Source organism: Hemicordylus capensis, chromosome 2, assembly GCF_027244095.1.
Source record: "Hemicordylus capensis ecotype Gifberg chromosome 2, rHemCap1.1.pri, whole genome shotgun sequence".
NCBI lineage: Eukaryota > Metazoa > Chordata > Lepidosauria > Squamata > Cordylidae > Hemicordylus > Hemicordylus capensis.
The window spans coordinates 375,494,461-375,510,593 of NC_069658.1; the positions used below are offsets into that span (position 1 = coordinate 375,494,461).

General features: G+C 41.7%; 1 protein-coding gene across 3 annotated transcripts in view; it reads right to left on the reverse strand.

Annotated features, from left to right (window-relative positions):
• GABRA1 (gamma-aminobutyric acid type A receptor subunit alpha1) overlaps positions 1 to 16,133 on the reverse strand; it is a 66,926-nt gene that overhangs the window by 22,324 nt on the left and 28,469 nt on the right. For all 3 annotated transcript variants that reach the window (XM_053295417.1, XM_053295418.1, XM_053295416.1), the window contains exons 6-7: positions 14,691 to 14,773; positions 12,328 to 12,471 (exon numbers count right to left, since the gene is read on the reverse strand). In XM_053295417.1, coding sequence (XP_053151392.1) covers positions 12,328 to 12,471; positions 14,691 to 14,773 — 227 coding nt within the window. The remainder of the gene's footprint in view (positions 1 to 12,327; positions 12,472 to 14,690; positions 14,774 to 16,133) is intronic.

Genomic DNA, 16,133 nt, shown 5'->3' on the forward strand with positions numbered 1-16,133 from the left:
AAGGCAGATGGAGATGCTCATCCAGATGTGCAACTGCATCAGCTGTGCATAAATGAATGGCTCTCCCTGGATGGAACAGGGCCATTCATTCAGATCACATTCCTAGATATATGCCAAAAGTGGGGAACAGTAAGGGGAACAGTAAGGTGTAACCTATACATTTGTGTCTATGTCTTTCTTTGGAATTAAGCAAATTCAAAGAGGAGACGTTTATGAATGATAATTAGCCACAGATAAATAGAACCCTATGTTCACACCAGTGCAGGAGAGGTTATTGTCTTCATTTCCTGACTACGGGCTTCCCAGTAGCATCTGGTAGGCAACTATTGGAAACAGATTGTTAGACTAGATATACTTTGTTCTGGTCCAGCAATGTAGCTCTTATATTTTCGGTAGTTATATGAAAATACTATGTTGTGCAAAAATGTGCTTTCCATCACATCACTGCTGCACTGTGGGGGGAAACTAACTTCACCCACATCTTCTTTCTCCCTCACAGAATTTGAAGGCATATAAAATCTATGTATCAGGTATTATCCACAGTTCTGTTGCAAAGTAAATACTTAAAATCACATTATATATAATGAAGGCATATTAAACTCTATCATGTAATCCAGTCTTCTCTATAGTATATACATACCAGGCAGCCTTGTTAAGTAGTCTAGACACCCCAGATGTATTTTTCTGGGACTGGTTACAGCCAAACTTAAGATTTCCTCAATGCAATGTGTCTAAACATTAATAAACAAACGGATCTCATCGAGATCTACAGGGCTGTCCTTAGAGCATGGCAAGCAGGGCGACCGCCCCTGGCCCCACTTTTTTAACCCCCATGAGAATTAACTGGAAGGGGGCCTGGAACTGGCGGATTTGCCGCAGGCCCCTCACCCTGCCAGGGCTCTCTAAGGACAGCCCTGTAGATCTAAATCCAACATACTGTGTTTTTTCCCCCTTTGTGCCATCAGGAACACTGCTTCATCCATAAGTTGTTCAAAAATCTTAAATGAGGTTACAGGAAATGCCTAATTATTGTGAATTATGTTTTCTGCCTTTGTTTATTTCAATAAATTTATACACACTTTTTGTTTATCTGTTTTCAAAGCAGCTAACAATCTAGTTATATAATCCTACCATCTCTGACTGATATAAAGATCTGGGACCCAAATTCTTTTATATGATATAATATCTTATTCAGATGGGGCCTATATGGCCATGACATAGGTGAGAAATGTTCACTTTCATAGCACTCCATTGTACACACAACTATCAAATGTTCTTCAGTACACTTGTGGGGGAGGATTATAACTGTGTTTGTCAGCCAAGATGCGATAAATTTGAACATTGCCAACAGAATGCCTTCTCTCCTCTAAAATAAATGGGAGGTGTACAAGAGAATGGAATATTGTTTTCAACCTCTTTTCTCCTTGTTAGGATTACGCTACCATTTTGGGGAGAGAGAGAGAGAAAGAGAGAGAGAGAGAGAGAAAAGGGATGTGCACGAAACAGATTTTGCATTTTGTTTCAAGCTCAAAACAAAACACAGATGACCGAAATGCTTCGTCAAAACAGTGGTCAAACCCGTTGTTTTGACAAAACAAAAACACCCTGCTAACTTGGCAAAGAGGCACCTTTTACCGTGGTGAATCTCTTTATTTAGTGGGGGAGAGTAACTGGCCCTGTCCACCCCCAGCACAGTACTTCCAGTGACTGTTGCTGGTTTGTATCTTATGTTTCTTTTAGATTGTGAGCCCTTTGGGGACAGGGATCCATCTTATTTATTTATTATTTCTCTATGTAAACTGCCCTGAGGCATTTTTGGATGGGCGGTATAGAAATTGAATTATTATTATTATCATCATCATCATCATCATCATTATTATTATTATTAAAAACCTAAAATGTTTTGAGTGTTTCAGCCATAGGGAACAATGGGGAAACTTGAAACACACCATTGTTCCCCATGGGTAGCTCCTAGGGACACCAAAGTGGGTTGTGTGGTAGGGCATGGTGCTACAACCCACAAAAGAAATGGGCAAGCGGGTGATTTGAAACACATTTTTAACCTTTTCCCCAAACCCCATAGGATCCTATGGGGGTTTTAGGGAAAGGTTAAACATTTAACAATTGCCCACTTGCCCATTTATTTTGTGGGTTGGGTGGTAGGTAGCACCCATCATGGCCTACCACACAGCCCACTTCAATGTCCCTAGATGCTACCCATGGGGAACAATTGACTGTTTTGAGCTTTCTCATTGTTCCCTATGGTGGGAAGAAGTGCACACAAGTTTTCCATTGCAATTTGCAATACATTGTTCAACCCTGCCTTGGAGAAAAAAAATACTGCAGAAGCACACAGTAAAAGGGGATCTATTTTTCCCAAGACAGAACACACATTTCAAACACAGTCCAAAATGGCTAAAAATGAATCATTGACCCAGAATCCACTGCCAACCACACTGCCTGTGCTGCAGTAATCATTGGCACAAGTTGCTCTCTCATATACAATTATGACTCCTTACTTTCTAGCATTGCAACAGCTGCCACAGCAGCATCCTTAGCAACAAGCATAGCCATAAGCTCAACTAGAACAACTTCATCCACATTTTGACTGAGTACACCCTGCAATGCACATTGCAGAGCAGACCAGAGCAGTGAGTGAAGTACATATTAGCCTCAAGGTCAGACATGGAGCTCATCACAGCAGTCACCAAGACTGAAATATTACACACAGAGAGAGTGTGAGAGAGAGAGAGCTGTGCTGCCACTATCCATTTCTCACCACAACACTATCTCACATACAAACCAAACCACTACTCAAGGCAGGAAGGCACCAAAGTTCTGCCTTTATCAATTTGAGCAAAACAAGATAGTTATAGCAGCAATAGCACAGCAAATATGCTCAGTAATGAGAAAACCACAAAATCAAACCTTCCTTGATTCTTTCCTCCTCTCCTGATGTATCCTCTTCAAGAGAGGCACACTATATGTGCTCTCTCTTTGCCTCCCAGTCCCTCTGAATAATTTTGAAATTCCCTCCTTTTGTGTTTCATCTCCCTCCTCCCTCTCCCCAACCAATGGGGGCACAGTTGCCCATGACAACACTTGATTTGTATGATAACAAGCCAACCAAGAAGCCAGGAGATCACAAGCCAATCAGAAGCCATTGCCAGAAAAGCAATCAGAAAGGGGGAAACAGGCCCCCCAAATGGCGCTCGAAATGTCACCAAGCTTTGAATAGAAATTGTGTTGTTTTATTTTATTTTATTTTATATATTTATTATTAAAACTTTTATAATGCCCTTCCAAAAGGCTCAGGGCAGTTTACATTAAAACACCATTAAAATCAGTTAATAATTAAAACAAAAATTATAAAGCATAAAACAACGATTAACAATTAAAAACATTGTAAAACAGCAATTAAATAATCAGAACAATTTAAAAACAAGTTTTTAAAAGCTGAGAAAGCCTGGTTGAAGAGATGTGTTTTAAGGTGTTTTAAAAAAATTGCCAGGGATGGGGAGGCTCATATCCCAGCAGGGAGCGCATTCCACAATCTTGGGGCAGCAGCCGAGAAGGCCCGTCTCTGTGTAGCCACCAAACGAGTTGGCGGCAACTGGAGATGGACCTCCTCAAGTGACCTCAGTGGGCGGTGGGGCTCATAACGAAGACAACGCTCTCTTAAATACCCAGGGCCTGAGCCGTTTAGGGCTTTATAAGTTATAACTAGCACTTTGTATTTTGCCCGGAAACCTATTGGCAGCCAGTGTAGCTCCATTAACAGAGAAGTAATGTGGTCTCTCCGAGATAACCCAGAGACCAACCTGGCTGCCGCATTCTGAACCAACTGAAGTTTCCGGACTACGTACAAAGGCAGCCACATGTTTTGTTCCAAGCTCGAAGCAGACCTTTTAATTTAAAGGGCAACTTGTTTCAAGCTTGAAACACTCGAAACAGCCTGTTTTGAGTTGAAATATTTCTACATCAGGGAGTGAGGGGGGAGAGAGAGAGAGACAGAGAGAGACAGAGACAGAGAGATGTACATACTGTCTAACTCACTATTTCCAGCATAGACTTAGGACTCACAAGGTCTTCCCAGCTGTGCTTCAGGTTCTCAGAAACAGAACTTGAAGTCCTATATGTGCAACGCAAGGCCCATATTCTTTTCTCCTTTTCTACAGGATAATTTTTAGGATTGCCCCCCACCCCAGTTCTTCTGTTTTATGCATGTTCTAAGCAGGGATTTAGGTACAAAGAAATCTCCTCTTCAGTCCTCCAATCTCCATTTGCATTATTGCAGACTTTTTATTTTCTCCTTGATTTTTTAATCTCTGATATTCTGCCTCCCTTAATAGAAGTGCCTTTCCTTTTTTAAAACTAATCTGTACAAGCATCTTGTGCAGAAGTTGGCACTAATCATAAATAACAGTGATTAATTTCTTTTAAGCCATTATGCTAATTTTGTTTTGATATCTTTGCAAATTGGAATTCCTTATTTTTTTTTTTCTGCCTGAGCTGCCTCATTCCTCACAGCATTGACAAAATGCTGCAAACAGTGACTTGAATGTTAACCATATTCTTTCCATTGAGACTGCTCTTTCGGTGTGGGAAGCAAATAGCAAGACCTGAAAGTGATCCTTCATAGCCTGTTCTGGATGGAAAGAAAGGTCTGCTTTCAAATTCCTGAAGATAAGCAGCCAGCCAGGTAGGCTGTATTTCTCGGCACTCTTTTAGATAGTTATTTAGTTCATAATTGACATGGAAAACATGTGCATGTGAAGGATAGAGCAGACAAATATACTACAGGAGCTGGAGCCACAGGCTTGACTCCATAATATAGAAAGCTATGGCCACTTCCTGTAATGGGCTATTCATATGGCTCATTGCATAGTCTATCCAAGCAACAGTGGGGATTCTTTTTGATGCCCAGCTCCAATTATATTTTGCTTTGGAGGCTCATGCTTTATTTTAGAAACAAGAAAAATAAACTAATTTAGTCACATTGATGACCTAGTGTTCCCAAAACTGCACGCATTCCAGGCAAGTTGCAGAATGTTATGCAACACCACACCAAGCACTGTTTGTATACTTGAGCACCAGCAGTGTCATGTGAGTTATGTCTCTCAGAGATACAGCTGTACCTAAGCATACAAGCAAATATTGCTCAGTGAACATAAGAACAACATAAGAACAGCCCTGCTGGATCAGGCCCAAGGCCCATCTAGTCCAGCATCCTGTTTTGCACAGTGGCCCACCAGATGCCCCTGGAAGCCACAGGCAGGAGTGGAGGGCGTGCCCTCTCTCCTGCTGTTATTCCCCTGCAACTGGTACTCAGGCATCCTGCCTTTGAGGCTGGAGGCGGCCCACAGCCCTCCGACAAGTAGCCATTGATAGAACTATCCTCCATGAAGTCATCCAAACCCCTCTTAAAGCCATCCAGGTTGTTGGCTTTCACCAAATCCTGTGGCAGAGAGTTCCACAAGTGGATCACACATTGTGTGAAATAGTACTTCCGTTTGTTGGTCCTAGACCTCCTGGCAATCAATTTCATGGAGTAACCCCTGGTTCTAGTGTTGTGTGAGAGGGAAAATAATTTCTCTCTCTCCACTTTCTCCACCCATGCATGATTTTATAGACCTCTATCATGTCACCCCACAGTCGTCTTTTTTCTAAACTAAAAAGCCCCAGGTGTTGTAGTCTTGCCTCATAGGAAAGGTGCTCTAGTCCCCTGATCATCTTGGTTGCCCTCTTCTGTACCTTCTCAAGTTCAACAATGTCCTTTTTAAGATGTGGTGACCAGAATTGTATGCAGTACTCCAAGTGTGGTCGCACCATTGTTTTATATAAGGGCATTATAATGTTAGCCGTTTTATTTTCAATCCCCTTCCTAATGATCCCTAGCATGGAATTTGCCTTTTTCACAGCTGCCGCACATTGAGTCGACACTTTCAACGAGCTGTCCACCACGACCCCAAGATCCCTCTCCTGGTCCGTCACTGACAGCTCAGATCCCATCAGCATATACTTGAAGTTGGGGTTTTTTGTCCCAATGTACATCACTTTACACTTGCCAACACTGAACCGCATTTACCACTTTGTCACCCACTCCCCCAGTTTGGAGAGATCCTTTTGGAGCTCCTCACAATCCGTTTTGGATTTCAGTACCCGGAAGAGTTTGGTATCATCTGCAAATTTGGCCACATCGCTGCTTACCCCTGCTTCTAGATCATTTATGAATAAATTAAAAAGCACCGGTCCCAGTGCAGATCTCTGGGGGACCCCACTTCTTACTTCCCTCCATTTTGAAAACTCTCCATTTATATCTACTCTCTGCTTCCTGTCTTTCAGCCAGTTAGAAATCCACACATGTACTTGTCCCCTTATCCCATGACTGCTAAGTTTCCTCAGAAGTCTTTGATGAGGAACTTTGTCAAAAGCTTTTTGGAAGTCCAGGTAGACTATGTCAACTGGATCACCTTGATCCACACACTCGTTGACACTCTCAAAGAAGTCCAAAAGGTTGGTGAGGCAAGATTTACCTTTGCGGAAGCCATGCTGGCTCACTCCCAACAGGGCCTGTTCTTCTAGGTGCTTTACAATTTTATCCTTGAGGATGCTTTCCATCAATTTGCCTGGAACGGGCATTAAGCTAACTGGCCTGTAATTTCCCCGATCGCCCCTGGATCCCTTTTTGAAAATCGGTGTTACATTTGCCACTCTCCAGTCCTCTGGTACAGAGCCCGATTTCAGGGATAAGTTAAATATTTTGGCAAGGAGGTCGGCAATTTCACATTTGAGTTCTTTGAGGACTCTTGGATGGATGCCATCTGGCCCTGGTGATTTGTTAGCTTTCAGTTTTTCCAGACAGTTTAGAATATCATCCCTTGTCACTTTTATCTGACTCAGCTCTCTAGCCTCCATCCCTAAAAAGCCTGGTTCAGGAACAAGTATATGCTCAGTATCCTCTGCCGTGAAGACATTCGCAAAGAACTCATTCAGCTTCTCTGCAGCCTTCAGTGCAGTGTTGCATGATACTGTCAGACCCCAACTTGAGAGGTCTTCCAAGCTGGACAACCAGGAGGCTTAAGAATCAGTAGTGGATGGTGGAGATGAGGAATGGGAGACACTAGCACCTTCAGAGGCTTCAGAACTCCCCTTACAGCAGAAGAAGAACCTCCTCTAGGGACTTCCCAGGACTCCACAGTTACATCCCAGGGGAGGACACTCAGGAGCCACTACCTCTAACTCCAGCCAGTCCCTCTTAGGAAACCCCTTGCTCCACAGCCACCTCCATCCCTCCAAGTCCAGTCAAGAACAGGGGTGTGGCCACAACCCCTGGGACCTGTCGGGACTCCTATTTGGATTCCTCAACACGGCGGCATACCCATGCCCGCAAGGAACTTAACCAAAGGCACAGGAGTGCTTGCCTTGCAGCTAGAATGCAACAAACTAGGGGATCTCCCCGAGAAGAGGAACAACAGCCAGATTCCACATGAGTAAGGAATGTCTGCTCTCAATCTCTAGGAAAAGGTTGTGGCCCATTTCTAACAGTATTTAGATCACTTCCTTTCCTGGCCCAGTTGCTGGTAACAACTGCACAAAATTGGTCTGAGCCTGATGAGTTCTCATGCCAGTGGGAGCCCAGGACTTCTGCTTCTGCCTGACCTGGATGATCTTCCCTTGCTCCTGAGGCTCTGACTAAGTGACCACTGAATTGGGACTCTTGCCTGTGAAACCTTTCTGGAACTTCTGCTCCTGGGGTGTTCAACTCCTCTGCCAACCCTATTGAACTGCCACCTACAGATGGTAGGGGTATGCAAGAACTGGTTTGGTGCTCCTTTTCTGGAGTGCTGAACAGGTTTGGGAGTGTGGAGTTTGAGCTGGTTTGGAGTTGGGGGTGTCCTTTAAGGCAGGGATCCTCAACATAGGGCCCCCAGATGTTACTGGACTTCAGCTCCCATAATCCCCAACCAAAGACCACTGGGGCTTGGGATTATGGGAGTTGAAGTCCACTAACATCTGGGGGCCCACTGTTGAGGATCCCTGCTTTAAGGGGCAGGGAGGGTGCCCTTACCTGCCCTGCTGCTTTCCCCCTACTGGTGCTTTCTCCAAAAATGTTGGTGTGGTGCTGCAGTGTACCTTCTTGCAGCCCTGATGAATGTCGTACTGAAAGTGGCTGGTGCGTTTGTGTGCCGTGCACATGTGTGTTGGCCACTTCTGGTATGATGTTCACTGGGGCTACAAGCAGCTATGCTGAAGCCCCACACCAACACTTTTGGGGAGAGCGCTGGCAGGGGAAAAGTGGTGGAGCAGATTAAGGGCACCCTCCCTGCCTCTTAAAGGACACCCCCCCCACCTCCCAGGAGTGCACAAACCAGTTCATGAACATCCCTAACAGATGCATGAGCACGACTGTGTTGAAGCATAACAGATATCCTGTAAACTGGGCAAACTGGAAACAATGAAACAAGTACAACTTCTGGAACACTAAGCCATTGAAGACCAAACTAATATGTTTTGCCCGGTTTTAAAAGAAGGGTAAGTCTTCAAAAACTACCTGACCTTAGTTCTCCACAAGTATTTTTTCAAAATTCAGCTGTTCTACTATGACAGAAGTCAAAGATCTGCAACAATTGTATTGTGCCCTGGAATACAGGCAAGTCACGGCTCTGTAGCAAGTACAGGAGTACCTCATCTGTTGGGGTTCCATTCCCACAGACTACTGTGGATAAGGCTTGAGTTAATGAGAATATGGGGGTTAGGTTCTCAGACTAAAAAAAACCCACCCCAAAATGTTAAAATGGACCAAATAAAGTGCCCTACTTGCTTTATGGGACGTCTGGAGTCCAAGCATGCCCCCCCGCAAGTCCAAATGTCCCCCAAATTTGAATGGAAATCATGAGGTTGTCTTGTTGTTGTTTTTACAGAAATGAGCCATAAAATGGTTTCTGTGCTTAAAATGGTGGCTGGAAATGATCCCTGAGGTAATTTCTGGCCACCCTGATATGTGGAATTAACTCCTTTGGCTGGATTTTTTTACCACATATGCCAAGGTTGTGTGTCCATTACCTGACCATAAGAGCAGAGCAATATAGTACTAGCATGCAGATGCTCTGTGACTGTGCTGGTCAAGCAAGCGTTTGTTTATTTATTTGAGTTATAATATTTATTTATTATAAATATTAGTTTCCTATCTCTCTATTTAATAAAATACCCAATGTGACTAACAGCATATAAATGATCCATAAACCAAATAATGATCATTATTAAATTCCCCTGCTGAGCAAAAAGGCACCTTTTTAAAAAGTGGTGATTCTCTTCATTGAGCAAGGGGAGAGCAACTGACCCTATCCAGCCCCAGCACAGCATCCCTCCAGTGGCTGTTGCTGGGGTCTATCTTATGTTTCTTTTTAGATTGTGAGCCCTCTGGGGACAGGAAGCCATTTTATTCATTCATACATATATATCTATGTAAACTACTTTGGGAACTTTTGTTGAAAAGCAGTATATACATATTTGCCACTAAAATATACATATTCATCATAAAAGAACTCCAGTAGCGGGGGGTGGGGAAATAAACTGAGCAGCACTGGTGTGGGGTGGGGGGGAGTCAAAGCAGCAGTTCAACAACTGATAAACCAAAAGCTTCATAGAATAGGAAAGTAAATATTCAGCAAAGCCTTATATAGAACACTTAAATGCAACAATTGTCTCCAATGAAAATAATATATCCCCACAACCATCTTAGGAAGGACGTCACCCACTCTCTAACAAAGCATGCTATGCAAGGATGCTCTGTGGGGATGAGCCAGTCCCCGCCTAACTCTCAAGGATTTTTGTTCAGACCACTTTTAGCATCTAGAGACTGAGACTTCTTTTTCAATCAATGGTGTAAATATCATCTGCATGTGTGCATTTTACAGTCATGGTTATCTTATATTTGTCGTTGGAAACCTTGGACCCTGTTTAGCAGAATGGTAGGATATAAAAATTTAAATTTGTAGTAATATAAAATTAAAGAAATTTTTACTTTAGTGGAATACTGTTCTTCCTCCACATACTGTGGAAGCCAAGCAAATATTTGCCAATCATATTGGGCTTAAATAATAGGGCACTATTACTTATGGTTAACAGTGGGTGGACTGATTGATCTGAGAGTTGGTTGGTTGCCTGCCCTCTATTTCATTTCCCATCAAGGCGTGGAGTTTAAGAGTACTCCTGGACTTGGCGCTGTTCCTTGAGGGTTAGGTATCCATGGGCAGGAATATGTTTTAGCGACTTCCATTGCTATAGCAGTCTTGGTAGTCTCTAGATTGGACTATCGTTAATCTGCTGTATATCAGGTAGCCTTCAGAGAATGTTTGCAACTAGTTTAGAAGACAGCAGCCCATTATTTACACAAAATGGGCCACAGCGAATATTTGATACCGGTGCTAGCAGAACTCCCTTGGCTCCCAGACAAGTATTAAAATGCTGGTTCTGGTCTTTCAATTGTTAGATGGTTTGAATCCAGAGTATTTAAGGGAACACCACCTTCTGTATGAGACCCAAGCTAAGCTTATCAGGTGGGACCTCACTTAGAGTGCCAGACCACTTAATAACAGTGAGCGTATCAAAATTAAAAGCTGGCCAGATTTGTTCTATGGTTTTAGTGGAATGTTGATGGCTTTGGATTAAGATTTGAATTAAGATTCTGCTGCTTTTGCAGTTGTTTAAGAAGTTGATTCTACCCCCACCCCCCACCCAGACTTTCAGCTTTGTTTTTAGCCTACTTTCCAGTAGGTTTATGAGATTCTGTTTGTGGCATTCTGTTTGTTTATCCATGTGTTCCTCCCGTCCCATGAACTTTGCAACGCCTGGACTAATATGAACCAAATCAGGTACAGTTGTAGGGACATGTAGGGACACCTCAACAGCATAGTTTGTGATGATGTCATCCACCCCATCCAAGATGGTGGATGAGTAAACTTTCTGAGGCACAAGTGGGCAAACTTGTGAACCGCTTAACCAATTTGAACCAAATTTGCTACAGCTGCAGGGACACATAGGGATGCCCAATGGCATGATGTGTGATGATGTCATCCACTCCAATTTAAAATGGCAGCCAAATGAACATCTTAGGCACAAGCAGGCTAATTTGTGGACTACCTAACACATTTGAACCAAACTGAGTACAGTCACAGTGACTGACATATATGTACACTTCAGTGGCATAGTTTGTGATGATGTCACACCCTGATCCAAGATGGCATACATGAGAAATTTTGAGTTGGAAGTGCACTAACATGAGGACTGTCTAACCTATTTGAACCAAATTTGCTGCAGATGTAGGGACACCTCAATGTCATAGTTTGTGATGATGTCATCTACCCCCATCCAAGAAGGCAGACACTATGACATTTGAGGTGCAAGTGGGCTAACTTGTGGACTGTCTAAGTGATTTGAACCAAATTAGGTACAGTTGTTGTTGTTGTTATTAATTCGATTTCTATACCGCCCTTCCAAAAATGGCTCAGGGCAGTTGTAGTGAGTGACACACATGGATACCTCAGTGGTGTAGTTTGTGATGATGTCAACCACCCTAATTCAAGATGGAGGAACCATAAACTTCTGAGGCTCAAGTGAGCGAACCGATTTAAACAAACTTTGCTACAGCTGTGGGGACACATAGGGATGCCCAAATGGCATGGTGTGTGATGATGTCATCCACTCCCATTCAAAATGGCAGCCAAATGAACATCTTAGGCACAAGCAGGCTAATTCGTGGACTATATAAGTTGCAGTGACTGACATATAAGTACACTTCAGTGGCATAGTTTGTGATGATGTCACCCACCCTGATCCAAAATGGCATATGTGAGAACTTTTGAGTTGGAAGTGCACTAACTTGAGGACTGTTTAAACTATTTGAACAAAATTTGGTATAGTTGTAGTGAGTGACACACAGGGACACCTCAATGGTTAGTTTGTAATGATGTCATCCACCCCAATCCAAGATGGTGGACGCTTGAACATTTGAGGTGCAAGAGATCTTACGAGGACCTCAATTTGAACCAAATTTAGTCTGGTTGTAGAGACAATGAAAGAAAAGTAGGCTGATTAGTTCTTACTAGAACAACTTGTTATGCTTTATAAGCTGAACTGGGTGCTTTTTAGGATAGTGTATAAATTTTAAAAATATAGTAAAATTTAAATGCTGTGTTATGTTATTTCATATTTGCCAACTCTGCTATTGCAGAGGGTGCTATAACATTGCACATATATTTACTCTATAGCTATATTATCCCCACAGATCTTGTTTGATAGCAAGAGAGAGACCATATTCCTCACCTGTACTTGACTGCACAATATCAGAATCCACATTTAGTCCCATAAGATCATACTGGTTCAGCCGAGAGCCATCATCAGCAACCACAACGGACTGTGCTGGTTCCCGTGTCCATTCATATCTTACCTCTGATTTTGTATAAGCATCTAATTAAAAAGAACAGTACATCATTACAAATGTTAATTTTTTATTTAAAAAAAGTTTGTTGGCCATTTCAATGGCGTAGTTTGTGATGATGATGATGATGATGATAATGATGATGATGATCACATTATTCATGTCCCTGCTCCTCTTTCTAGCCAGATGTTCATCTCTGGTCCAACAGTTTAGTTTATTTTTCAGCGCCATCAACATGTCATAAGAATGATGACATAGTTTTGTATGCCAATTTTAATATTGCTTTCCACTGATCCAGCTGTACACCATTGGGAGGGCAGAAATATTGATAGGAGTTGGAGAGTCTTTTGAAGTTGTTGAAATATGGTCAAGGCAAAATGTTGCCAAGTGTATCAATTCAACACTTAACTGTAAAGGGTGGTGAATGTTGATGAAAAAGCATGTGCCACCTTATACAACAGTGTACCAAAAGGTGACACTGAGGGCCACTGCCAAGACATCCATATGGCTTGAATCCATATATGCTTTGTCTTCTATCCATGCTCTTTGTTCCATGATTTATCCAATTATCTTCAACCACCAAGGTATTTCACTTCAAATAATATCCCAATCAGCCTATGCCCAGATTTATACTTCAAGATTTTAGATCCTGAGCCCTGAAGCAATTTTTTTTGTTAATTGTCAAGTTTCTGTTGTGGTGAAACATTAAACATTTTCCTACAATGACTTCCTAATAAGTTATTCCTAAGCTGCAGTAGCAGCACAAACTGAAAAACATCCATCATTCACTTCTACCTCACTCAGTAAATGTGAGTTTCTTCAGTCTAGAGTAACTCCATAAATAATAATAAATTATTTAACTATTAGCATGCTGAGTTGTAAAATACAGATAATAAATATCTATTATCAGAGTAATGCTCCATTTCTTGAAGAAAATGAAATTGTCATTGACACGGCAACTTGCATTTTCTTAAATTATCATTATGACATTACAATATATCCATGTTTGCACAGAGTGGGTGCATTGTCTGCTGAGGATCTGGTCCATATTATGGCTTTTCTCTGAGTGGACAACTGGAATATGCTTAAGAGAGACTACCACAGCTCTGAGCTATAGTAACCAACCAGCATCCCCAGGATGAAAAGCAAATCTGTGTGGAAAATATTTCATGCAAAGCATATTTTCTTATAGTCTCTGTTATCTCACAAGCTCTTCCCTTGAATCTTGCCCACATACTTTCAAAATAGCCTACATAGAGGCAAGAGAACAATGCCAGGTATTATCATTTGAAGGTATTGCCAAGGATCTGTGCTGAATCATTGGATCACCATGCAACATTAACATGGCTACCACAGCTGGAGCAAATGCTGACTGTAGGTCATCACTGCATTGATGTGTTGGATTGAACACATCTTTTCCATTAATAATTTCATTGATATTTGGGTGCTCCAAACATTCAAAATGCCAGCTTTCATTCTGGGAGCATCCAACTTGGAAGTCTTTTTGTAAGCCTAACCAAAATGAAAAGGCATTGTATAAGGGCACACTATTATTTAAATGGGCATTTTATACAGAATGGTTTCCCAGTGGATGGATCACCTATTTTCATTTTCAAAAAGGGCCAAAAGTATCCTCTCATTTGAATGTTTTTAGCTTTCTGTCTACTCCCAATTTCTAAAAACAGCTATGAATAACATAAAATGATTGGCGTGACTTTAAAAATGAGCAACCAGCCCTATATCTGACACATCTGACACGTGATTATTTTATATCCTGGAAAGACGTTTTTTCTCTCTGAAAACCCTGTGTTATTTGCATTTTATGATGTGTCTTGATTATTAAAAATTCACCAGTTATAAAATAATAAAATTTATTTGAAAAAATAAACTATAATTGGAAGCAGTTCGTTGTTATCAGGGTCAATTCACACACATTCCCTGTGCATATTACTGAAGTTACTTTTTATGTAATGAAACATAGCTATAATCAAGCTGATACAGGGAAGTCTTTATATGCAGTGCAGTAACATCTTTCTCTACATCTCTGGAGTGTAGCCATTTCCCCCTTAGACTAACACCTGTGCCAGATATTGGATTACATTCATTCATGTAGAAAATCTTTTTTTACAAAATAAAATTGCAGAGATTGGAAAGTGTGTGCACACACATTCAATCCCAAGCTCTTGGATGCCCTGTTCTGTTAAGTGGCCTGTGGAAAGGAGGGGGGGAAATGTTAAAGTCAACTTACAGCTTCCAAATTTCAAAGGGCAAGCATGTGCATCCATGGGGAAGTCTTCTAAATGCATTGGACATTCTGCTCTTACTGTGAGTCTATAAGGGGGTCACAGGCAATAGAACAGATTCAGTAACGAAAAGTCACTTTCACGCAAATTATAATACAGGTATGCATTCTATCACAGTTTGGTTAATGTAGAGTATCAAACAATCATCTGCACAAGCTTACTCAAAAATACTTTTACTCATTTGGTTTAAAAGCTTCATTTGCGTTCCTTGCTCACTCTTCAAATGTCACCTTGCAAATGTCTTTATCAATACTGATGCAGAAAGACCTTGGTATTTGTGGAGGTTCCATTCTGAGCTAGTACCGCAGATGCTGAAACCACGAATACCAAGGCACTGGGGCAATGTAAATCCAGGGTTTAAGTTCCTGGTACCTGAAAAAGAACCCCCAAATGCCAAAAAATCCCCCCAAATGCCAAAATAAAGGGCCTTGCCATGCTCCATGGGCCTTCTGACATTCCAAAGTCTCAATTTTTCCATGAAAAATCACAGGGGAATTGCCTTTTTAAATCAAAATGAGCCACAAAATGGCTTATTGTCACAAAATGGCAGCTGATAATGACCTCCAAGGTCATTTCTGGCCATACACAGATACACAGATACAACCCTTTTAAAAGCATTTTTAACCCACGTATAGCAAGGTTGAGTGTTTATTACCTGCCTGCAGATACACGAATCCGCGGCTATTGAGGTTCTACAGTAATGTGTTCAACTATGACTATGGCATAGCCATTTTTGCTTTAACATATGTCAGTCTGGAGCTCACTCATTACAGGGCAGACTTCAGTAGGACAGCTCTAGAACCAATGAGTTTAAATGTGTAAATCTAGAAAACATTAGCAATGCTAGATTTCAACTAGAGTTCCCTTTTCTTTTTCTTTATTCAGCTTCCATTACTATTGATGTGTGCCTTTAATAAGTTACTCTGGGCTGCTTTTGATCATTACGTTCAGAACTTGAAATGGCTGGAAATGCACATCTTTGTGGGGCCAGACAAATAAGACAATGTGGTCTGCAAATAGGTTCCTGGACATGCTCATACTCATATCTAAGTCCTGCAGAGATGTAAACCAGTGCCCTCATCTTTCAAGAGCCTTTTCTGGGGCAGACAAAACAGGACCAGAAATGGGTCCCTATGCTCCAAATGAGGATAACTGCATTCCTTGTACCCTGTCCAGTTAGTGGACTGTAAGCTAAGCGAGACCAAACCCTACTTGTCAGGATGCTAATTTAGTGCCAGGGTGTGAATTATTGTTTTCACAGCAGCAGCTAAAGTTTATTTAGTATTGATTGATTGATTGATTGATTGATTGATTTGATTTATATACCACCCTTCCAAAATGACTCAGGCGGTTTACAATTAAAACAAACCACTAAAACAATAAAGAGC